At 41.5% G+C, this 26479-nt stretch overlaps 1 protein-coding gene across 3 annotated transcripts in view; it reads left to right on the top strand.

Annotated features, from left to right (window-relative positions):
- The window catches only part of glyr1 (glyoxylate reductase 1 homolog (Arabidopsis)), a 43316-nt gene that overhangs the window by 8253 nt on the left and 8584 nt on the right, over positions 1-26479 (top strand). For 2 of the 3 annotated variants that reach the window (XM_088330627.1, XM_088330799.1), the window contains 6 exons: positions 72-182; positions 10685-10762; positions 20260-20313; positions 20611-20661; positions 20748-20821; positions 21147-21246. In XM_088330627.1, the coding sequence (XP_088186753.1) occupies positions 72-182; positions 10685-10762; positions 20260-20313; positions 20611-20661; positions 20748-20821; positions 21147-21246 (468 nt within the window). The remainder of the gene's footprint in view (positions 1-71; positions 183-10684; positions 10763-20259; positions 20314-20610; positions 20662-20747; positions 20822-21146; positions 21247-26479) is intronic. The other variant, XM_088330713.1, reaches the window with a different exon arrangement.

Genomic DNA, 26479 nt, shown 5'->3' with positions numbered 1-26479 from the left:
AAATGTCCGAATAATGTTTACTTTATAATGCGCTAAAGTAAATGGTCTAATTGTGAGATGTATATTTAAAGAACTCTGAAGGTAAAGGAGAGTCCAAAGGAAAGAAGACTCCTAAAAGGCCCCTAAAAATCCTTGATGAGGATGATGAGGATCTCAGTGCCTTGAGGGACCCTTCTGACAAGGTCAGTAAAACACAAACAAAACGGGACAAACTTTTTTGTTGTGTCTGTTAGTCACAAACACACTAAGCTTGACACTTTCATTATTCTGACATGTGCTGCCATCTGTGCTATACTGTCACTGTTCCACCAGCTGATTGATAGATCCCTTTTAGACCTCATTGTGGATATAAATTAGCTGCTATGTTTGGCTGAACCTTTAGAGTCCTACCATGAATATATTGATTATACTTTGACTGGAATTGTCCCAATTTGATATGAATATTTTATATTGATCTGAAATTGATTCAATAACAGTCAGCTTGGCAGCGCAGTGATTAGCGCGTGTGCGGCACAGTTCTTAGGTCATGAGATCGAACCTTCCTGTGTTGAGTTTTCATGTTCTTCCCTTGCTTGCGTGGGTTTCCTCCGGGCACTCCGGTTTCCTCCCACATTCCCAAAAACATGCTTGTCAGGTTAATCAGCCGGTCCAAATTGTCTCTAGGTGTGAATGAGCGAGTGAGTTGTCTGTCTCTGTGTGCCCTGCAATTGGCTGGCAACCAGTTTAGGGTGTCCTCTGCCCACTGCCCGGAGTTAGCTGGGATGGGCTCCAGTGCCCCCGCTACCCTACTGAGGATATGCGGTTCAGATGATGAATAGATTGAATAACAGCCTTTACAAGAGTACCCGATTAAATCCAAAATCTCAGCTACAGTAGATGTGGAAACCCCAGCCATTGACATTTTCACTCTTCGGCAGTGTTCCCTCTAAGCTGCGCGCGTGCGCAATTGCGCACTGTTCGCACATTCTCAGGGCACAAGAAAATCTAGCCAGTGCACAAAAATGAGGGCTCAAAATTCCTAATTAAGAAGCGACTTAAGTCAAAGTTACAGTGCATGAAGGTAAAAATACACGGGTTACACTGAGGTTGTGTCCTAAATGCGGTATTTTGAAGTCGAGTCGAAGTAGAATGAAGTTGAGTAAAGTTAGTAGAGTTTGTTGAGAACTGGCTTCTTCGGCTCTACTCACTAAAAGGAACCGGCTCTTTCGGGTCCTAAACGGCTCTTCAGGTTGTTTTTGCTCCTTTAATCCCAACATGACCAAATATTATGTAAAATTATGCACAAAATGACTTAAGGAAGGGGGGAATAGAACAACAACAACAAAAAAATACCATTTACTGATGGCGAATATTTTACAGAACCCGTGTGTATGTGTCTGTGCGCGCTCGTGTCTTATGCTTTGCTGCTGTTATTTCAAGTTTTGATATTTTCTGCAACAGGATATCATTGATGAATGGTATGGTAGCTGTCCATAGCAATTGTTCTTTGATTGTAGTTCATTGTTAATGAAGGATGATAAATTCTTGTGGCAAAAAGTTGAAGTCATGGATGGTCGCAGCCCTTTCCACTTGTTATTCACATTCATTTTTTAGTTGATTGATGACCAAGAATAGTGGAAGATGAATTGGTTATACCACTGTTTTTCAACCAGTGTACCGTGAGACCTTGTCTAGTGTGCCGCTGGAATTTGCCCAATTTTATCTTTAAAAAAAAAAATCAGGCAATTATTCAGTATTTTTGCAATCTTCAGACAGGGAACTGTAATAGTCATCCATATCAGTAGGTGGCAGTAGATTTTTTATATACTTTTTATGTACTAATTATCTGCTCTTGAGGTAGCACAGTACATTTAATAACTTAATTTGTTTAACAAAAGGGTTTTAGATTGCACTGTAAAACATCATAAAGCACATCATTTTTATTTTAGTTATTATTTTCTTTTTATATACCAATTATCTGCTTATGAGGTAGTACAGTGAAATATTTGACATAACTTCGTTTTCAAACATTTTCGACCGACGCTGTGCCTCGGAACTTTATTATGAATAAAAGTGTACCTTTGTTCAAAAAGGGTTGAAAAACACTGAGTTATACGATTAAAATGTATATCCATGTTGTATATATGGACTGGTGTAAAATTACAGCTCTGTTGGATATTGAAAAAATGTTGTGCGTGTCATTAATCTTGGTGTGGCAGACTGATTTACAAAGAAATTTGAAAGTGGCTCTCCACACCAAAAAGGTTGCTGACCCCTGCTCTACACCAATGGTTCCTAAACTTTTGCAGGCTGGTGGCCCCTCGGCTCCCAAGTAAATTCATAGCGTCCTTTTAGCTCAATGTAATTTTGAATTGAAATCAGTTCTTCCTCTGCCACTCCAGTTTCTGCACCGTCGGCATTTAGGAATGGATTGATCACCGAGTTTGGTACTTCAAGCAATGAAATGTCCTCAAATGTCTCATACATGTCTCTGTGCAGTTCATCCAGGTGTGTACATTGCACTTGAAGGTCATTGTCTGGTATGGCTTTTTCCTTATCCTATTCAGATAGGCTTGGGAACTGGTGGAGTACATGGCGAGCTTTGTTTCGTTTAAACAACTGTAACTTGGCCGGGAAGGTGGAGATAGCTGATTTACCTTTAATTAGGTTAGCCTCATTTCTTTGCAGCTGCAAATTAACTTTATTGAACTTTGTGAATATATCTGCCAAATAAGCAATGCCATGCTTCATGTTTCTTTGTTTAGCACACAGAACAGAATTGGAGTCTTGGAAGAATTCAACAACTGTAAAAAACAGTGAATAGAAACGTTTCAGGCAGTTTCTCTTTGACAGCCATCTAACTTCTGTGCGCAACACTAATCGTTCAAACTCGTCATCATTATCAGTGCACAGCTGTCGAAACAGTCAGGAATTGAGGGCATGTGCCTTGATTTTATTTATTGCCGTGATAACGGTACTCATTGATTTGTGTAGTCTACCACTCAGCTTTTTTGCGACCAGATGCTGCCTGTGGATTACACAGTGTAAGTACTGCAGGTACAGCTTTTTTCAAGAAACTAATGAAGCCACGATAACAACCTACCATTGATGGTGCCCCATTTGTTGCACAAGCAAGAATGTTAGAAAGTGGGATGTCTTTCTCTTTGAAGAAAAAATCATCATCGACACAAAATACTGACTCCCCTTTTTGTGTCTTTTTCAAGTTGTCTCGCAAATAACAGCACTTGAACCAAGCGTTCATCTTTGATGAAACGAACATAAGCAAGAAGCAAAGATTTATTTCCTGGCAGAGTGGACTCATCTAACTGTAAACTAAATTCTGTTGTCCTAAGCATGTCACACAATCTTTCTTCAATATTTTCAGACATTTTACCTATTCTCTGAACAGAATTATCACTGAGAGGAATAGCTTTTCTAATTTGGTCAGGTGACTTGCGTAAAACTGTGCGTAGAACCTCTTTTACTGCTGGTAGAATAAGCTCGTTTCCAATTGTATGAGGCTTACCAGATCTATTAATCAGCTAAGAAATGTTGTATGACGCTCGCAAACCGACAGTATATTGTTCTGAAGCGCTGGCAAATATATTTCTGATGGTTTTCCATTTCCGAATGTTGTCTCGGAGTGACTGAAAATATGCCAAGTTTTTGTCTGCATTTTCTTCAAATGTTCCTAAAGCTTTGAAAGTTTCATAGCTTCATTTTAAAACGCTTGATTACACAGCAGACACATTGGTTGCTGTTGGTTGTGTGGTGCTGCGACATCCATATTTCAGATTCCACACTATATTGCAGACACTTCTTTTTTTGTTTGCTGTACCAAGGCCATACTTTATCCTGGAACAAAAAAATAAAACCATGTAAAATACAGCCTTTTTTCACATTTCATTAATAGGCGTGCTCAAAGAGAAAAACGACCAAATTAAAGGTATGAAAAGTAAGTTTACCCTCTCATGTATCCATTTTCTTCCATTTACTCACAGAAAATGGCGGACGTGATCTAAGGCACGCCACCCTCGCCCACCCACAAAACAACTCACGCATATATGCACACACATTCACACACACATGTAGTCACATGAACATACAGGTACAAAGTCGTATACATTCGTAACAATATATTTCAGTGAATGCACCACCCTAACCAGCTCAACACGGCGCGTTCTGGCGAGTCCCCAATTTCATGTTGACCTGAACTCAAGATGACATTGACCGCCAGAATGCGGTTTTTATTAAAAGATAAAATTCTGAACATTACAATCTAGAAATTACAAACATGAGCTTTTGATTTTGTAGTCCATGCTGTGTCGTCCATTGACTAGTCCTGCTGCACGTGTTGAGTACGAATCATTGAACAAACGTTCGAACTTTGACTGACCTCCCGCACCCCCTACAGCCCCCTTCTTCAGGGTGGCGCTCACTTTGGGGAACCGCTGCTCTACACAATCGATAGTGAACTTTTACACATGGGCGCAACCAGCCTGTTTTAAATTCAACTCAAGCACCCCTAAATATTATAGAATTTAAAAAAAAAACTCTCTTTCCCCTAATAAAAGACAAGGTAAGCTTGAATTTGATGAAAAATGCTAGATTAAAAAAAATTAAAAACAGTTGGAAATACTCCAATGCCTTCAAATAGTTCTGTCCATTTAATTCTTATCACTGCTCTAGAGCTAGGGTTCTTGTGAAACTGGGCCAAATCGGGTTTTCTACAAGAAAAACCTCCTGAAAAACATCATTTCTTTAATTTGCAACACAAAATAAGTAAAAACATTTTGAATTAATGTATAAATATGAAAAGGGAAAAACTGAATCCGTAATTTGCATGGACTTAACTTGCATCAAAGGTACAATGTGTATTATTTGATGTTGTTGTATTGTATAGTGCAAGGAAGAATACAAATTATGAAGACTCAAGTGACTAAAAATCACAATTTCACCACTTTTTCTTGCCCAACTCTGAGGTTTTAGTTACCCTTAGCAGCAAGATGACTGACAATTGGCTCATGTTATGTGAAATAAATGGAAATTTCTCTCACGAGTATTTTTGAAGATGCACACTTTATCATATTTCGTGAATTTTGGATTTTTTAATATTTTTTAATTCCATGGGAATCACTGCTCCTTATGATTAAGTAAAGGAAAAAACGAGCACAGAAAACTCTACAATCGCATTGAAACTTCAATGCTGGTGTGAAAAATCGCAATTAGGTTTTTTTTATTTTTTATTTTATTTTTAATTTTTTTTTTATGTTGCAGCCCTTACTCTCCACCGTGGCTCTGTAAAAGGACTCCGGCAGCTTCTGTTCAACGTTGTTTTTCCCTGAGCACTCTTATAAAGTGGAGTCATTGCTGGGCCTTTCCTACCACAGCTCTGGTGTTAGTAGGCAAGGAGAGGTCATCTCTAAATTTTAAAAGAGTGGACTCTACATGTCAACCTTGTGGCCCATGAGTCGCATCAGGCCTACCAAGGGTTTTAATCTCTGTCGCTCTGTCTGTCTCTGACAATCTGATCAGTCTCTATTTCGCTCTGCTCTCTCTGCTGCTCTTTGATCAAGAATTGAGAAAAGATGACCAAGAGAGGATGGAATAAAAAAAAAAAAAAACCATTATCAGATGTATTTTGATAAGTACATTCAGGGTACTTGGGTGTTAATTTTTGTGTCAATTGTGATTTCTTCCTTTAGCCCAATAAACTTGAGATACTTTCAATTAGGGCGGCAGTAGCTCAGGAGGTAGAGCGATCGTTTTAGGATTAAGGGATCCCAGTTCGAATCCCGGCTTGTCCGTGTTACATGCCGAAGTGTCCTTGGGTAAGACACTGAACCCCCAATACCCCCAATAAGCAGGTTAGCGCCTTACATGGCTGCACAGATCACGGCCGCTATTGGGAAATGTGAAGCACAATGTAAAGCGCTTTGGGAAGTCATTGACTTGAAAAGCGCTATATAAATGCAGATCATTTCATTTCAAATCCCACAAAAAAAGGCTTAGTATGTAATATTAAGTATTGTCTTTTCTCTAAAATTACATCGGCTTACTTCATGCATTAAGCCAGACATGGTGCGGAGGGACATCCCAGCCACACATTGTGTCAACATTGAAAAATTCACCTACACGTGATGGGCTAACACCTGCAGTGAATATTGCGCTTCCTTCAAACGCCATTGGAATTCGCCAATAAAGTGCAGCGCTTAATCTACGCATGTTAAGTCAAGTCATGTTTATTTGTATAGCCCTTAATCACAGATTCTCAAAGGGCTGCACAGACCACAGATTATTGCAAACCACAGACTATTGACAACATCCCCTTATCTAAAACCTACATGAGGGCAAATAATACTCCGATATTGTCAACATAAAATTTAGGTTATTTATAAGCTATAGAAGTGTGTTTTAAGTTTAGATTTCCACTGAGGTTGCAGATCGAATCTTAGGGGGAAGAGCATTCCACAGCACCCGAATGGAGAACGCTCTTCAACCTGCGGATCTCTTCTTGGCTCTTGGGGTCACGAGTAGACCGGCATTTTCAGAGCGAAGGCTCCAGACCGGAACATAGGGGGAAATTAAATCTGAAAGATATGATGGAGCAAGTCCCTGCATGATTTTGTATACTACCAACAGAACCATAAAATAACATCTTAAGCTAACAGGGAGCTTATGCAGGTTAGCTAAAATCAGAGTAATGTGATCAAACTTTCTTGTCTTAGTTAAAAATTCTCACTGCAGCATTTTGTACCAGCTGAAAGCTCTTGATTTTGGTCTGCGGGAGACCGGAGAGTAGTGCATTACAGTAATCAACACGGGAGGTAACAAACGCACGAAGTATAATCTCTGCATTCGGCTGAGACAGCTTAAAAAAGAATATTCTTAACGTGTGTTTGAAACAAAAGACCGGGGTCGAATAGGACACCCAAATTTTTGACCGAGTCACTAGATGATATTACATTTGTCAATGTTCAGAGCAGTTTTTGAGAACAATTCACAACATTTAGATGGACTAATAACTTACATGTCGGTCTTTTGAGAGTTCAGGTGCCAAAAGTTGTGACATCCATTCCTTTATCTCAGTGAGGCAGACCTCCAAATTTCCACAGTTTGGTGGGGCAGATTCTTCCATCGGAAGATATATTTGAGTGTCATCTGCTTAGCAATGGAAGCTGATATTATTCTTGCGAATAACATCACCTAATGGAAGCATGTAAATGCTGAAAAGAAGGAGGCAAGTACTGCGGAATACCACGGGTAACACTAAAGCGCTCAGTTGTCATTTACCATATTTAACACAGTGCCTCATATCTGAGAGGTAGCATGTGGACCATAAGAGGACGGTTCCTGAGAGACCAATCCATTTTTTCCAACCGTTCTAGTAAGATATTATGGTCCACAGCGTCAAAGGCAGCACTAAGGTCCAGCAGTAGCAAGAGTGATGAAGCGTCTGAGTCCATTGCCAGTAGAAGATCATTGGTTACCTTAATCAGGGCTGTCTCAGTAGAGGGGTTAGCCCTGAATCCTGATTGCATATATTCAGAAAGATTGTTCTCAGATATAAACTCATTCAGCTGCTGTGCCACAACTTTTTCAAATACTTTAGAAAGAAACGGTAGGTTTGACACAGGTCTGTAATTACATAAGCTTTCTGGATCATGGTTGGGTCGTTTCAGTGTAGGTCTAATAACAGTAGGCTTAAAACCAGCTGGAACTACACCTGAGGAGAGTGATATGTTTATGATATTTAGAACTGGAGGTCCAAGGACCTAAAAAGACCTTTAATCAGCAAACCCCGAAGCGGGTCAAACAGGGAAGTATTCGGTTTGGCCGTATTCAACACCTGTTAAAGATTATCAAGTGACTGATCACTAAATCGGGAAAAAAATCCCTGGACAGCCAACGTGTCGCACATCTATAGATTTCAGACCTTTAATATGTGATGTATTAACATTGTCTTTAGAAATTTCTTCGTGTATGCGTTGAATCTTATTATTAAAGAAGACCATAAAGTTGTGGGCTGAATGGGTAGAACTATCTAGAATAATCTGTTGCCTCGTTAGCGATGCTAAAGTGGAGAAAAGGGATTTTGGGGTTATTCTTTTGTGCTGCAATAACCTTCTAAAATGGGCTGATTTTGCAGAGGCAAGGGCTGCTCTATACTTTAACGAGCTGTCACACCAGGTTTGATGGAAAACCTCAAGCTTGGTAGTGCGCCATTTCCCTTGAGATTTCCTGCAGTCTCATTTAAGCGATCTAGTTTCATCAGAAAACCAAGGCCTGCGTCTTTTATGTCGTGATGTAAGCCGTAGGGGCGCCACAGAATCCAGGAGACTAGACAAGGTAGCATTAAACTCATTCATGAGTGAGTCACTAGCGCCTTTATGTAAAGGAAACGACGCAACGACTCTTACAAGAAGATCAGAGAGTTCAGAAACTATGCCAGTGCAAATATCGCAGCCGCGAAATCTTTTAGTTTCTTTAATACAACATTTAGCCAACACCTCAAATGTAACTAAATAATGATTAGAAATAACGGTAGTCCACTGTAACACCGTCACATTTTAGGTTGAAACTCCTCAAGTCTAGTGTGTTTTCATCTTAATTAGTCGGCAAATCAATCAGTTGATTAAAACCAAATGTGTTACGAGACTGAAACGCAACAGTAAGTGAACTGAGTGGGGAGTTCATATGAATGTTAAAGTCCCCCATAAATATTATTTTGTCTGCATAGGTTACTCGGTCAGACAACAGTTCAGAGAAATTATCTAAGACAACTTGAGTATGGTTCTGGTGCACGATAAATAGTTACTACATAAATTGACATTAAAGAGGACCACATGACAAGAATCTCAAACGCCCGCTGCTTGAAGTAAGCTAGGATGGGCTCCAGATGCCCTCCTCCGATTATAGGATAAGCGGTGCAGATGATAGATGGAGGAATGGTGTACAGTATTCTTATTTTTTAAGACGATGCATTTTATAAACTGCATGTCTTGTCTCAGTCATCCTGAGATGTGACTTCATCGGAGGAACACAAACATCCTTGCAAGCCAGTTGTCATATTTTTACGTATTAATTAGTTGAAGAGGTTTCCTGTGTTATAAATCCTTATGTTCCATGGCCTGCTTTCGGGCTGTTGAAAAGCAAAGTCTTATTTTCACTAAGTCACTTGTCACTGAAATACGTCCTGTCACATCATTGGAAACGAGATGCTCAAACTATCAAGCCGGAGTAGCTTACTATTAAGTCCCCTGGTTGACAGCTCATGAGATCATACTTTGCAAAAGATGGAGTCGTTACATCCAGGACCACCCAGTGATTTCAACCATGTGAAATATTTACTCAAACGCTTGATAATGCAGACATAAAGAAATCCGCCTGAAAGCATTTCTGCATCGTTGGACATTCTCTGTTGCAATCCTTCTTTCACCACACAATTTCCAATAACAAATAAAAACTCGTATAATTATTTTCAATATGGCTGTTAGCCTCTGACCTTTTAATTGACACCACTCTTAGCCAATAGCAGGCTTTTTTCACACTCCACAGCCCGCATTTGCGTATAAGGGCCTATATTGATGAAATGGGGATCTCCTTCTTTAGCTCCGGATATCTTAAGCCATTAGTAACCAATTCAATGATGATTGAAAAATTCTGAAAAGAACGATATGGCAGATGTAGGTAATGTATTTAATTTAGACCCCAAAATAAGCATGCTTAAAGCCACCAGTGATTCATTTTTTTCCCATTATTTACGTGCAAGTGTGCACAATCATTAATTGATATTTGGAAATAGATGTGAAACATTTTCAACTCTTTCAAATGAACACTTGGAAACGCCAAAACCGGTTATTTGATTGCAAGATGATATTGAGGCGAAAATAAAAACTTTCAATTTTTGTGTGTTCCAACTCAGATTACTTAATGTGAGTAGCACTTGCGGTGATTATTTCATTTTGGGACAAAGGATTAGTGTGTTTCTTTTGAAATGATACACAGTCCATTTTCTCCAGATGGTTCAAGGACAACATTCAATTTACTTGGATACGTCTTGTTTGGGATTTTAGGCGAATTTTACAGGAATGTTAAGGGGCTAAGCCAAGTTTTCGTAGTATTGTAGAAAATTCCTAGGCATTGTATGCAGGTTGATGCAGTAAACGTAAAACATAGGACAAGTATTTAAAAAGAGGCTAACAGGCAAAAAAAAAAACACGGTGAGCCACCAACAGGGGATAAATGCAAAGCCATCCATGAATAAACCAGAGGGTTAACCCTAACCCTAAATCTTCCAGCCGAGCAAAGGACTTCAATATTGAAGGTAATCAATCTCTGGATGTTAACCTCATTTATCATGCATCCTCGAAAGTACATGGCAAAAAATGTTAAAAATGTTATGAAAATATTCAAATACTTCCTAAAATGCTGCTGAGGAGTAATTTCATTTACTAGAAATTAAACACATGTAGATGCATAAGTTCTAAACTTTTTTATCCGAAACCCAAATGTCTTTAGCATGCACCTCAAACATTCCAATCAGGAATGATTTTTGTTGAGGGTTTAAATGTCTTTCAGAACTGAAATCGTTTCAACAGTGGTTGTGTTCACACCCAAAATGGGTGCTCCTCCACAAAATATTAAGGTTTTTGAAAATTAATCTAGTTTTAAAGGCGGATGTCTGTCTTTTTCCTCCTCAAAGGATTTAACTGACTCTGACCCTGAGCCGTCCACTTTTGAGAGGCTGGGGGCTGCACCTGGATTCAAATGGGAAAGCAGTGTAGGTGAACACATCCTGCCCTACTTCCCACCAAGCTTGCCTTGCCCTCCTTCTGTCATTAATCTTCGCTTTGAGAAAACTTTGCAGAATTCTCCCCTCTGACCTTTTTGGTGCTTGCAGTGCTTGTTTTTGTTTTGCTTTCGAACTGACCCCTTTTAGTTTATTGGGGCGGCAGTAGCTCAGGAGGTAGAGTGCTCGTCTTGGGATCAAGGGATCCCAGTTCGAATCCCGGCTCGTCCGTGTTACATGTCGAAGTGTCCTTGGGTAAGACACTGAACCCCTAATACCCCCAATAAGCAGGTTAGCGTCTTACATGGCTGCAATACAAGGCCGCTATTGGGAAATGTGGAGCACATTGTAAAGCGCTTTGGGAAGTCATTGACTTGAAAAGCGCTATATAAATGCAGATCATTTCATTGAGGCTTAAAAAGTGGCGAGTTGCCTTTAGTAAAAAGAAGAGAAAGATATGAGTGGCTGATATGTTTGAGTTGAGAAACCTTTGTTTGTCAAACAATTATAATGTGCCTAAAGGATCTGTTTTAGCACGGTTTTCCACTGCCATTCTTAAAATGTATCAAATTATCAAAATGCTCGCCAACAAAAAAGGAGTTATAACTTTTAAAAATCAGTTAAATGTATGTAAAGAAAAATTATGATCAAAGTGCCAAATAACAGTACATAATAAACCAAGTGCTCCGCAACTTTTTCTGTACCATGGACCGTTTTACAATGTTGTATTGGAGCATTATGGGAACAAGTTCAGCCAAAATGTACGCCAATTGACTAGTGCGCCTTCAAGATAGAAAAACAGGCAAGACAACGTGATACCGTGATTTAAAATATTGTGATAAAATTAAACTTAATGCATTTTCCTGTGTCATCAATGGCGCTCTCTGTTGCAATTCAGGTTCATTTCCCGTTTCGTCTAATGTTGAGCAAAAGCGGTCAATGGCATTTGTCGACTGATCAACCATAGCTTAAGTATGGTAATTTACCAGAGTAAAATCTCACAAACTTTTGCAGTTTTTCCAGGCCAAAAAACTGTGGGTATACACAAATACATTCGGTATAAGGAACAATCAAGAAGTTTTTTCTTTCTGTTCGGCCACGGCCCTGTGGTTAGCAACCAAAAACCAAATATCATACTGTTTTTTTTTTCTTTCTTCCTTTTTGTTTTTGGTCTTACACGTAATGAATCATTGTCAAACTCTTGGGTCTTGAGTTGTCATTCACCTGTTACAAAAACCTTAACATTTGTCAACTGGAGCCTTTCACCCTTTCGTTTCCTTCTCTGTTTGCTCCATCTAGTCCTGACACTGACCCTCAATCATTGCATTTAAAACACACTGCAAAGGAAAGCTTTTTTTTTTTTTTTTTTTTTAATAATGTGCAAATCCGTGTGAACTACGCGAATGTTTAATCTTTTTAAGTCTCAGTAATTCTCATCTCATCAGCTGCACCGCTTATCCTCAGTAGGGTCGCGGGGATGCTGGAGCCCATCCCAGCAACCATCGGTCAGTGGGCAGGGGACACCCTGGACTGGTTGCCAGCCAATCGCAGGGCACACAGGGACAGACAACTCACTCGCTCAGTCACCACCTAGGGACAATTTGGACCGGCCAATTCACCTGAAATGCATGTTTTTGGAATGTGGGAGGAAACCGAAGTGCCCGGAGGAAACCCACGCATGCACGGGGAGAACATACAAACTCCGCACAGCAAGACCGGTAGCTGGATTTGAACCCACTCAGGAGGTTCCCACAACCTCAGAACTGTGCCGCACACGCGCTAACCACTGCGCCGCCGTGCTGCCCAATTACGCCGCCGTAATTGGGCAGCACGGCGGCGCAGTGGTTAGCGCTTGTGCGGCACAGTTCATGTCATGGGAACCTGTCGTGGGTTCAAATCCAGCTCCAGACTTTCTGTGCGGAGTTTGTATGTTCTCCCCGTGCTTGCATGGGTTTCCTCCGGGCACTCCGGTTTCCTCCCACGTTCCAAAAACATGCATTTCAGGTGAATTGGCCGGTCCAAATTGTCCCTAGGTGTGAATGAGCGAATGAGTTGTCTGTCCCTGTGTGCCCTGCGATTGGCTGGCAACCAGTTCAGGGTGTCCCCTGCCCACTGCCCGAAGATGACTGGGATGGGCTCCAGCCCCCCGCGACCCTAATGAGGATAAGCGGTACGGCTAATGAGATGAGATGAGTCTCAGTAATTTAGAAATGGAAAAGAACGATCCAGACGGACATGAAAGAAGGTACAATTTGGAATTATTCTTTTTCTTCATTCTCAACTTTACAGAAGCATTGGGGTTGTTGTTTTCTTTTTAATTTCCCAGCTGAAAGTATTGTTTGACAACCTTTGACGCAATGTATTTCTTGAAATCGTGTGCGAGCAGGCCATTAAAACGTGGGAGGAGGGTGCTGCCACAGGTGTAATGGGTGAAATTTAATCAGTATTCAAACCGCGGCATTACCTCAGCCTCAACTTGGAGGTAGAGCAGGCTCATTGCTCAGCTAAAAGGCTCTCTCATAAAGTTCAGCAAAGTAAGATTTTAGTTAATTTTAAAATGCATGTGAATGTTCCATTTGTGACTAGTGTAAAATTGGAGCACACGTTTCAATACGATTTTTCACTTAGCTGCTTTATGGTAATAATATTGTCTTTAATTTTGAGCAACCTGAATTCTAGTGGCCAAAATTATAGTTTTTACAACATATTCATATAACAAATTTCTTTCAAAGGGGAAGAGCCAGCCAATTTTTGCTATTTTGACTAATTTTTAAGGCCTATTTCTGTAGCTGTGTAGGCATAGGACAGGGGGTTGTGATCAAATTTTAGAGAAAGCGTTTCCTCTGTCTGAGACCTAGTAATATATGGCCCATCAGTAATGTTGACTGCAGTATAAAATACATTTGTACAAAAAAAATTACCACTTCACCAGATAAGGGCAGAGCCCTTCGGCCATATTGCCCTTTGCGTTCCGTCAGAATTTTAGCCCACACCATTTCTGACATGGCGACTGTTAATAAAAAAAAAAAAGGGGGGGGGGGGAAGTTGCCTGTGAAGGCTAACATTTCCAGGACAAGTGGAAATTGTAATATTATTTTCACAGAAATTCAAAACAACTGCATCTGCCTATTATGCCAAGAGTCTGTGACTGTTTTCAAAGAATAAAATATGAAGAGGCACAGCCAGTCGAACATGCTAACTACACAAAGGTAACTGGAAACACCCTGACAATGAGAAAGGGACTTTGTCATCCTTTTAGAAAGAAAAAAGCTCTGAGCGTTAAGTCTTTACCTTTTCACAAACGTGTGTAATATATATATATATATATATATATATATATATTAAGGCTGGGAAGAATGTCGCGTTAACGAGTTGTGTTATAATTGTTCAATTTAACGCGTGAAAATATATTAACGTAACGATTAAAATTCCGCCCTGGGCACGCCCCCGGGTGTCAAGCCGCACTGCTCCAACAAACGAAGAGTCACTTACGTTTTCTGAGACAAACGCGGCGTAGCATGCTAGCAATGGAAAAAGAAAAGAAACAGTTTTGCTTTATAACATTGCTCGATGGGAATATTGACAAGGCAAAATATGTATGCTTTGCTAAGCTGAATTTCATTACCATCGGAGCACTTCTTCCCTGATGTATCTCTTGAAAGCTAAGCACCCCGGTGCGGTGGTACAGTCAGACAACGGACCTCGTCAAAGAACTTTAGATAAGTTTGGTGCAAGAGACTGGTGTTCAACAATGTTTACATAAGAAACTTGAATATTTTGTTTATGGAAGATTTGTCTTTTCCTTTACTTCGTATGCATTTTTTGTTAGAATATTTGACAGCTTTACAGCAAATTTACAGTTCAACAATGTTGACATAAAGTACTTGAATATCTTTGTTATGAAAGCTATCTTTGTCATTAGTCTGTATGCAGGTTTACTGTACCTGGTGTAGTCCTATACCATTTGGCATAATAATAAATGTAATCTTATTTTTCTATGCATATTTTTTTATATTAGTAAATCTGGAATTAATAAGTTATTCGCGAGATTGTTTAGTTAAATTATTTTTATCGATTCCCAGCCCTCATATATGTTTACATATATGACACACACACACACTATACTTGTATACATATATTCACTTCTCTTACCACACAGCTTCCCTATGGCTATACTCTCTATACTGAGCCGCCTACACAAAGCTGCTCTTGCCATCTTATGGTGTTATTCAGACTGAAATCATTCCCAGGGGCTTAATACTTACTAATGAAATGCGCCAAACAATTTTTTTTTTTAATATAAATAAAAACTGCCTTTGAAAACGTAATTATACGTTATAGCACTGAATGAGTTAATAAAATGAAAATGTATTCTATTATTCAACTTGGGGCTAATTACGCAAATTTATGATTGCACACAGGCATGGTACATTCTCCACAGAAGCAGTTAAATGTGTCTTCCCCTTTACTCGCTAGCACATAACTAACTGCTCGACGCAGAGACTGTCGGCTGTCAAATATGGACGCACGTTCTGCAATACTGTAGTTTTCAGCATTTTATCTATCTCTATCTACCTTGGTCATATGCCTCAAGAGGGGTGACCGACAGCAAGACACACACATACAATAACGAAGAAAATAAAAGGGAAATAAATAGCAAAAAAAAAAAAAAAAATTGGACCATGGCCAACCCAATTGCCCAAACACCCAAACAAGTTAGGCACCTCGGCACCCAAGTTGGTCATGCTTTCGTCCCTCCAGATGAAATGGGACACCAGAAAGCGGCCCTGTCACTCGGGTCAGGGTGACACGAAACACTCTTTTGTTTAACAGCAGGGCCCGACAGCTTTCACTGGCTTACCCCTGCCGCATCATACGGGTGCCCAGCCCATCCTTAAGAACGAGTCCACAATCCCACTATCCTTTCACAATACCTCTCCAGTCCTTTCTATTACCAACAAGAGCTCTATCTTCCATTATATTTAGACCTCTTTCCTGCAGTGCACTCATAACACCATCCATCCACGTCACGACAGTGGTGGGCCTCATCAGGGACGACAACGACCTGGCCTACAGAGAGGAGGTGGAGCAGTTGGTGGGCTGGTGCAGGGACAACAGCCTGGTCCTGAATGTTGACAAAACTAAAGAGATCATTGTCGACTACAGGAAAAACCAGCCGAACCATGCCCCACTTTTCATCAACAACAAGGCTGTGGAGGTTGTCAGCAGCATCAAGTTCCTAGGGGTGCACATCACAAACAAACTCACCTGGTCCGTGAACACTGCATCACTGGTTAAGAGGGCACAGCAGCGCCTGTACTTCCTGCGGAGGATGAGGAGAGCCCACCTGCCCCCACCTTCCCTCATCACATTCTACAGGGGCACCATAGAGAGTATCCTGACCAGCTGTATCTCTGTGTGGTGTGGAGGCTGCAGCGCTTCCGACTGGGGTAGTGTGAGGAGGGTGACGAGGACAGCAGAGAAAATCATCGGAACTTCTCTCCCCTCCATTCAGGACATTGGCCAGAAGCGCTGCCTATCCCAAGCTAAGAACATTATCAGGGACCCCTCTCACCCCCATCATGGACTGTTCACTCTGCTAGCCTCTGGGAAGAGGTACTGCAGTGTGCGGTGCAGGACCACCAGGTTCCACAATAGTCTTGTCCCCCTGGCCATTAGACTGTTAAATGGTCAATCAAACACATAGTAAATCTAAACTGCTGCTAATCTGTACATCTGTTGGTTTTGTTTGACTTTTTGCACTACTGGCAGTTCTTTATAGCTAGCCACTCCTTGCACATCCGTTTCTCTGCACTATTGTACTTACAGCGTATTGTTACAGTGTTATTGTTACTGTTTACCTGACTTGTTTACCTGACTGCCCATTTTGCACATCTGGTTAGCTGCTCCTCTTGCACTCTTTGCGCTACTGTAAAATACTATACATAGCCATAATTATTTAGTATATTATTAGTACTCAATACTCCAACTCAATACAACATTTTATTTATATCTGTACATTCAAGGAAACTGTGCGGGTCAGATGTATCGACATTTCGTTCTGTATACACGTGTACTAGAATGACAATAAAGTAGATCTGAATGTGAATCTGAACATTCGCTCCTCATTCATCCTCTCCATGTGTCCAAACCAACCGAGTACTCTCTTATCAACACGCTTGCTCATTTCCACGACTACTCCAGTTCTGTCTCTCACAATTTCATTTCTCAGTCTATCCAATCTTGTCACTCCTAACGTAGTCCTCAAACACTTCATCTTAAAAACATTCAACTTCCTTCTTAAATCTGCGATCAGGCTCCAAGTCTCTGCACCATGCAACACAGTCTGCACAATCACACTCTCATACAGTCCCCTCTTAACATCCATACTCATACTCTTGTTGTTCATCACTCTCCTCAGAGCACCCAAAACCTTGCTTCCTTGATTCACTCTGTGCAATACCTCACACTCCATTCCACCAACTGCAGCCAAATCACAACCCAAGTACCTAAAGCTTTCAACTTCTTCCAGCATCTGTCCATGCAACCTGATTTCTAACGTCATACCCACTCCATCATGTTAACACTTCATCACCTTACTCTTTCCAACATTGACACATAACTTGCGCCTATCACATACTCTTCCAAACTCCCGTTACCAACCTTCTCAATGTTTCCTCAGAATCAGCCACAAGCGCTGTCATCTGCAAACAACTGACTTACCTGCCACACTGTTCCACTCTTGTCCATCATGTCTACACCTCTGCCAAATACTCTTGCATTCACCTCTCTCACTACACCATCCATGTACACATTAAACAGCCATGGTGAGATCACACACCCCTGCCTCACACCAGTCAACACAGGGAACCACTCACTTGTCTCACTCCCTACTCTTGCACATGCTTTGCTGTTCATATAAAAACTCTTCAATGCTTCCAACAACTTTCCACCCACTCCATACAACACCATCACTTGCCACAACGCCTCTCTATCAACTCTGTCATACACCTTTTCCAAGTCCATGAAAGCCAAATAAACATCCTTACCTTTTGCAAAATATTTCTCACACACCTGTCGTACTGCAACCACCTGATCCACACATCCTCTTCCTTTCCCGAAACCACTCTGCTCCTCCATCACCACCTCATTTGTTCTTTCTCTCACTCTCTTAATCAAGACTCTTCCATACAGTTTACCCGGCACGGACAACAAACTGATACCTCTCGAATTGCTCCATTGATACTTATCACCTTTACCATTGCACAATGGCACCACACATGCACTACACCAATCAACAGGAACCACACCACTTAAAAAGCATACATTCACCAAGCGTACTAACCAGTCAATCATAGCTGTGCCACCTTTTTTCAGGCATTCAGCTGTACAACCATCCAACCCAGGTGGCTTCCCCCCTTTTATTTCTTTCACTGCCTCTTGCACCTCCCATGTTTCCACAGGCTTTACATTTAAATCACCCAACACGGGCATTCTTTCCATACCATCGATCGCCTCGACTCTCTTCTCTCCCATCCTCCACATTTAGCAACTCCTCAAAATACTCTGCCCATCTCGTCCTAACTGCACTACCGCTAACCAGCAATCTACCATCCTTATCTTTCACTTTCTCTTCCTTTCCAGACTGTTTCTTACTCTTTTCACTTCTTTTCAGAACACTTTTCTTCTTTCCTCAAAGTTCACTCCTATCTTTCGACACCATTCATCATTTGTTTTCCTTTTAGCTGCTTCCACTGCCGTTTTACCAACTTTTTCTTCACTTTATATCTTCCATACGCATCGCCAGTCTTATCTTGCAGCCACTCCTCAAGGCACGTCTCTTTTCTGTCACATTCTCTGATACCTCATCATTCCACCATTCACTTCCTTTCCTAATACCTTGACCAACTTTTCTCATTCCACACACTTCTTTTGCACTCCTCAACACTGCCTCTTTAAACCACTTCCATTTAATTTTCCACACTCTCCCATTTCTCTTCTACTAACCCGCTCATACTCTTCCCTTATCCTCTCTTTAAACTCTCTTTCCTTTTCTGCCTCATTCAGCTCTTCTCTCACACTCTTCTTATAATTAGCCCTCCACGATGCATCTATTCTCAGTTTTCCTTCCACATAAAAATGATCAGACATACCACTCATTTCACCTCTGTAAACATGCACATCCAACAATCTACTTAACATCCATTTCTTAACCACTACATAATCCATCAGTGCTCTGTCCACCATATGCCACTATCCACTCTGACAAAGGTATACTTATTCACGTCCCTCTTTTCAAACAATGTATTTCCAATCACCAACTCAATTTCCACACATAACTCATTTAATTTCTTCCCACTCTCATTTCTTCCTGGTACTCCATATCTACCAATCACACTTTCAACATTTCATCACCCACTCTAGCATTCAGGTCACCTAGTATTACCACTTTTCACCCTTCTTTCGCACTTGCCACACATTCGGACAAGTCCTTCCAGAACTCCTCTCTCTCCTCAGCGCTTCTTTCTGAACCAGGTCCATATGCACTCATACACATCCATACTTCTACACCCCAATTCAACCTCACCCACATCAATCTGGAAGATATCTCTTTCCACTCCACCAGTTTTTCCTTTGCTTTCTCACTCACAAGCACAGCCACTCCTTCTCTAGCATGTCCACCCATAACTCCAGACCATCTACCATACATACCTCCAAGCTGTAATTCACCCTTTCCTTTCATCTTTGTTTCACTCAAGGCTAACACATCAACCTTCCTTTTAGTCATCATCCTTACGATCTCCTCTTTCTTCCACTCAGTCGCTTTACTTCGACATCCTCACATTTAATGACCCTATAACTGACCCTATAACCTTTCGGTCTCCCGCCCCCCTTTCTTTGCCTTTCTGTCCCTTAAGGAGTAGAGATAGAGAGTATCCCCAGTCCCCTCGCTCCCTCCACTTTAGTCACCTCTTACGACACACAGCGGACCATGGTGGGAGAATTCTTACCTCTCACAAGGAGAGGGCCCCTCACCACAGTTTTCAGCATTTAATACCACTAAAAAATAGAATTGCCACCTGCAGGTGTTACTGCAGCTCTGCTTCATCTGATAAACCAGACTGTGTGCTGAGTTAAAAGATAATGTCATTCTCTCCACACATGTGAAATAGCAACAAATGAAGCACTTTGACGACTTAAAAAGGGCCTGTGTAACGGCACTTGTTCTCCACTCCTCCCCCCAATGCTCTTGGATCTTCAATAATATTCTGCAAGTTTTTACTCTTTGATTTTGGCCTATTTACAGTATCCTGGTGCATGTCGAGTGAACTGACCATTGCAAAGGCTAAATGGGTGTAAAAGTAGGTTTTTTGTGACATGAATGGGCAGATGAATTGGTGGTCTTGAAGTTAGGTTGATGCTCTCCAATGACGAAAATTGGAATGTCAAATAAAACACAATCTAACTGAATACTTTTACTCTTGCAGCCTGTGAAGAATGATCCGCATTTTCATCATTTCTTGCTTAGCCAGTCTGAAAAGGTATATATTTTTTTACATTTTTGCAACTTGAGATTGTATAATGAATTGTTATATTGTTATGAACAACTCAATTTGGGATGTTCATCTGTAACCGTTTACAGATATTGTATTGTTGTCTTTTGTATTCTCTTGTTTTTTTGTTGTTATTGTTGTTGTTTATTTATTTATTTTTGGGGTTTCTGAAATTTTGAATTTTGTCATTCAAAAGCAACTTAATTTAGGGCACTCAACTGCATGCTTTGATATTTTTGTAACCCTCAATACAAATGGTATTATTTTTCTCCCATGTTCCTTTAGCCTGCCTCATCCATGGAACCAATAAGTAAACGCCTAAAAATTATTGAGGAGGTATAATTCAGTCTTTGAGAAAACAAAATTGCATTTCAACTACATTTTTAGTCCCTTTTACCATAACATGGCCTTTGATTTTACAGGACACAGCATCAACATCCATTCAAGCTGCAGACAGCACAGCCATCAATGGCAGCATCATACCAACAGACAAAAGGTATGAACCAGAGTTGCACCAAAATGGCAATTTTGTGACAACTTGGAATGTGAAATGCTTGCTCTAAAAAAAACAAAAAAACAGGTTTTTCTTTGTTACACTTATGAAGTTATTTCATCTGATCATTGTGTATTTAGCACCTTTATTTTTTTATATTTTTATTTTCATCTGACACCAAATATGCACATTTTTGGTCAAAATAAATCTGCCAATGACACATGAGTACAGTGTTATAGGTTGTGCCAAATTTTATTACCTAAATGATTTGCTTTCTTTCAAGTCTGCTTTCTTTTGACCACTTTTCTTTTAATCATCTTATCTACAGGATAGGATTCCTCGGTCTAGGGCTAATGGGAAGTGGCATAGTATCCAACCTACTGAAAATGGGTCATGTTGTCACAGTCTGGAACCGCACAGCAGAAAAGGTATTTTATTTCAAATCAGTCTCCATCACCCATCTGTATAGGGTTTTCTGATGACAAAAAAAAAAGTGGTGAGATTTTTTTCAGTTTTGTGCGCTCATTTAGGGTGGTGATGGTCCTGGGGAAGAATAGAGTAGAATATACCTTTATTATGATTGTTACAAAATAAGTTGAACATATTGTGTCAACAAAATTGGACGTGGACCTCCAGTTACACATTTGGACTGTATAGGATAAAAGATTTAAAAAAAAAAAGATAAAAATATTGTGAATATATATGAACACAAAATATTTACACAAGAAAGTATGGGCACGTGAAGCAGAAGAAATTTACGTAGAGTGTTTACTTACAGGGAATTGTAGTAGTGCAAATAGGCAAACTTGCGCAAAATGCATAGGCATGAGTAACATTTTAGTGTGTTTGCATTGGTATTCCTTTTTAAAGAGCGTTTGTGGAGAGTTGGTGCTGTGTGTATTTAGGGTGGTGATGGCTCTGGGGAAGAAACCGTCTCTGAGTCCGTTTGTTTTGGTTTTGTGTGACCTGTAGCGTCTGCCAGAGGGCAGCAGGTCAAAGAGGTGGTGGCCGGGGTGAGAAGAGTCCTCGATGACGTTTTCTACTCTGCCGAGGTAGCGAGCAACCAACGATTCTGTGGGCTGTGTTGATGACCCTCTGAAATATTTTCTTGTCTGCTGCTGTACACCCAGCATACCACACCGTGATGCAGTACGCCAGAATGCTCTCCACTGTGGCTCTGTAGAAGGACACCACCAGCAGCTGCGGTTCCAAAATTATTTTTCCCAAGTAATCTCAGGAAATGGTGCCGCTGCTGGGCCTTCCCTACCACAGTTCTGGTGTTTGCAGACCAGGAGGGCTCGTCCGAGATGTGAGCACCCAGGAATTAGAAAGAGTGGACTCTCTAAACAGTTTCCATTAACAATGAGTGGTGCTGGGTCCTTGCTTTTTCTCCTGAAGTCCATGTGACTTCCTTTGTTTTTTTGTTTTTTGAACACCACGTTGTCAGTGACTCCCCCTCTTCCCTGTACGCCGCCTCGTCCCCTTCAGAGATGAGGCCGACCATGGTAGTGTCGTCGGCGAACTTAACAATTGTGTTTGTGAGGTGGGTCGGTGAACATTCGGAGGTGTAAGGGTCAAAAGCAGGGGGCTCAGTACACATCCTTGGGGGGAGTCTTTTCTCAGTCTTAGGGTGGGAGAGACGTGGTGGCAGAGTTTCATGGACTGTGGGCAGTTTGAGAGGAAGTCTATTATCCAGTAGCAGATGGAGGAATAGAGTCCTAGGTGTGAGTTTCTCCACCAGGATCTCTGGGATAATGCAGGGATCAGAATTTTCCGCGGATCCGCGGATTTCCGCTGTTTTTGAACCCCAAAGGCATTCCGACTTTTTCACTTTTTCTCTTGCGTAGCAAACAAATTCAAAATCCGACTGTCTCACTCTTTCCTTTATTGCTCTGGCGCACCCTGGCGGCCGTTAGAAAAATTGGCCGCATTGTCGCACAAGCTGCAGGGACTGAACTGCATTTGAACTTATCTTGCAGTATTTACAAAAAAATCAGTTATGTGGGCAAATTATTTTAATCTTCTAAAAATGTTACTTAAATGATAAATATAAGCATGGTTTTGGACAAGTACCGTATTTTCTGCACTAAATGGCGCACCGTGTTAAAAGGCGCACCTTCTATGAATGATATATTTTAAAACTTTTGCCATAAATAAGACGCACCCCATTATAAGGCGCTATAAGTGCATGCTGGTTTAAGATCAGGTAATTGTGCAATTTTGTAATTGTAATCCTGTGCAGTCCTTCGAGACATTTTTGTGATTAAGGGCTATTTACGGTAAATAAATGTGACTTGACTACAGTAGAGAATGTAGTTACGTTATGCAACCTCTAGATGTTGCCACGCTATAGGGAATGTCATCAAAACATTCAAAAAGGTCAAACTTTATTGTTAACAAACAAGCTTTCCACAACTCCATTCACTCCCAAAATAAATAAACAGCCGTTTTATTATTTTCTCTGAGGTAAAGCATTTTCGTGACACATCTTTAACATCTTTGAACAACATCAAGGCATATCATTTTACTTTTACAAAAAAAAAAACGTCTGATACTGTTATTTTAAATGAAACGTTAGTGCAATCGCAATAAAGTGACACTCGTAATGTGCAAAAACGACAAGTGCAAAACAATAACAATAAAGCAATAACATAATAACTGTAAAATGTAAAACGTAAACACACAAAAGAAAAACAAAGATCAATCTATAAGCTCCTCATCGACGAATCCCTCGAATTCTTCTTCTGCAGTGTTCGAATTGACCATCTCAGTGAACGGGCCATCCAACACGTCCGGCTCCGTTTCATCAAGGTCGTCATTAATTGAGTCAGGGTCGCTGATGTTGTCTGACTGTTCGGGGACAATTCCCGTCTTCTCGAAAGCTCGGACCACAGTTGAGACCGATATATCAGCCCATGCATTTACGATCCACTGACAGATGGTGGCGTATGTCGCCCGGCGCTGTCTCCCCGTCTTGGTGAACGTGTGTTCGCCTTCTTTCATCCACTGCTCCCACGCAGTACGCAGTCTGGCTTTGAATGCCCTGTTGACACCAACATCTAGCGGCTGGAGTTCTTTTGTCAATCCACCCGGAATGACGGCAAGCACTGAATTAGTGTGCTTCACATGGTTTTTTTACACTATTGGTGATATGTGAGCGCATGGAGTCGTAAATCAATAGGGACGGAGCTGTGTGAAAAAAGCCACCCGGTCTCTTCGCATAAATTTCTCTCAACCATTCAATCATCTTTTCTTCATCCATCCATCCCTTCGAGTTAGCCTTGATGACTATGCCGGCTGGAAAATTTTCTTTTGGCAAAGTTTTCCTCTTGAAAATCACCATGGGTGGAAGTTTCTGGCCATCAGCGTGGCAGGCGAGAACTACAGTGAAGGAGGATTTCTCATTCCCTGTGGTGCGTACGTTCACTGTACGTACTCCCGTTTTATCCACTGTGCGGTTCACAGGAATATCAAAGGTGAGTGGAACCTCGTCCATATTTATGATATGCTCTGGCCGGATCTTTTCTTCAGCAATCTTGTTTAAGCAGTATGTGCGGAAAGTTGCCAGCTTTTCCTCGAAGTCAGCTGGCAGTTGCTGTGAAACAGTAGTTCGAGTACGGATGGATAGATTGCATCTTTTCATAAAACGAAAGCACCAAGTAGGACCACCCCTGAATTCTTTAATATTGAGTTCTTGTGCCAGCGCCGTTGCCTTCATACGTATAGTTATCGTACTGACACTTCTGCTTGCCGCTCTTTGTTGAACAACCCACTGTTCAAGTGTCTCCTCTAACTCTGGCCATCTTGCTTTATTGCCACGGAAACTTTGTTGAGTTTTCCTTACTTGGCGGAGCTTATCTTCATCCTTTCTCCACTTCCGTACCATCGATTCATTTATGTTTAACTCTCTCGCTGCCGCTCTATTGCCGTGTTGTGCTGCATGACCGATCGCCTTGAGTTTAAACTCGACGTTGTACGCGTGTCTCTTAACAGGAGCCATTTTTTTTTATACAAATGCACGTATGAAAGAGAATCGTTGTTTAATATTTCCCAGTATGCACAGCGCGAAAAATGGAGTCGGCGGCTGTTTCTCGTAGTTGCGAGACCTTGCGAATTTAATATTGAGCCATATATAAGGCGCACTGTGTTATAAGGCGCATGGTCAGCTTTTGAAAAAAATTTAGACTTTTAGGTGCGCCTTATAGTGCGGAAAATACGGTAAATTGCCTAAAACCCAGGTTTTGGAGGGGGGGGGGACTCCGCCCTGGTTTATTCCTGGACGCTCGCTATTTCAGCTGAAAATGAAAATCTCCATTCTGATCCCTGGATAATGGTATTGAAGGCTGAGCTGAAGTCCTGGAAGAGCATTCTGACGTAGCTTGCCTGGTGCTCCAGGTGGCTCAGCGCGGTGTGAAGTGCAGGATCTATGTCGTCATAAGTGGAGCGGTTTGCCCTGTAGGCATACTGATGGGGGTCCAGTGTGGGTGGTAAGGAGTCCTTGATGTGCTGGCACACAAACCTCTCAAAGCACTTCATGACCACATGTTTAAGTGGAACAGGCCTATAGTCGTTGAGGCTTTCCACTGCTGACTTCTTGGGAATAGGAATGATGGTGGAGGATTTGAAGCAGGGTGGGATGGTAGCCTGTGATAGGGACTGGTTAAAGATGGTGGTCAAGACCCCAGCCAGTGGCTCAGCACAGTCCCTGAGTACCATCTCTGGTACTCTATCTGGGCAAGCTGCCTTCCTGGGGTTTACAGTTACCTGCACACGTCCAACGGGGCTGCATTAGCTCAGGAGGTAGAGCGCTCGTCTTGGGACCAAGAGGTCACAGGTTTGGTTCCCGGCTCCTCCGTGTTAGATGTCGAAGTGTCCTTGGGCAAGACACGATATCCCTAATGCCCCTGATAGCAGGCAAGTTGCCTTGCATGGCTGATGCTGCTATCGGTTAGTTAGTGTGTAAAAGAGAAAAGTGTGAATCACATTGTAAAGCGCTTTGGGAGGTCTTCATTGATCTGAAAAGTGCTATATAAATGCAGACTATTTACATTTTACATTTACTTCATGCTCCTGAAGAGTCAGTGTGTTGCTGCTTGTTGTTGGTGGGTGTGGTGTGACTGCTGGTGGCCATCCAGCTTCAAAGCTGGTAAAGAACTGGTTAAGATCCATAGCTAGTGAAGCATCAGCCCCAACAGCCGCCAGGTTGTTACCTCTGTAGTTTGTCATGTGTTGTAGACCCTGCCACATCCTCCTCGAGTCATTTCCAGCGAAGTGGTCCTCGGATAGGCTGCCTTTGTATCCTTAATGCCTCTCTTCAGGTCAGCCCTGGCCGTGCTGTGAAGAGCCTTGTTTCCAGGCCTGAATTGCGGTGTTTGAGGAAGGTGCGCACTTCGCTGGACATCCAGGGTTTTTGGTTCGGGTAGACTGACAGAGAGCCCCCTCAGGCCATGTTTGTATTGTCCTTGTTGCAGGTTTTGTTTTACTCCGGAGGGGATGAGGAACAGACTTAGATGGTTAGATCCAGCTAGGTGGGGGAGGGGGGTGGCTCTGTACGCATGTTTAATGTTACTGTAAACATGGTCGAGTGTTTTGTTCCCCCTGGTGTCAAAGTCCACGAATTGAATGAATTTGGGAAGTACAGTCCTTAAGCATGCCTGATTA

The sequence above is a fragment of the Urocampus carinirostris genome, chromosome 1, assembly GCF_059441175.1.
Source record: "Urocampus carinirostris isolate Australia breed hairy pipefish chromosome 1, RoL_Ucar_1.0, whole genome shotgun sequence".
NCBI lineage: Eukaryota > Metazoa > Chordata > Actinopteri > Syngnathiformes > Syngnathidae > Urocampus > Urocampus carinirostris.
Note: the sequence above shows the minus strand (reverse complement) of the source record. Positions and strands in the feature narration are given on the sequence as shown.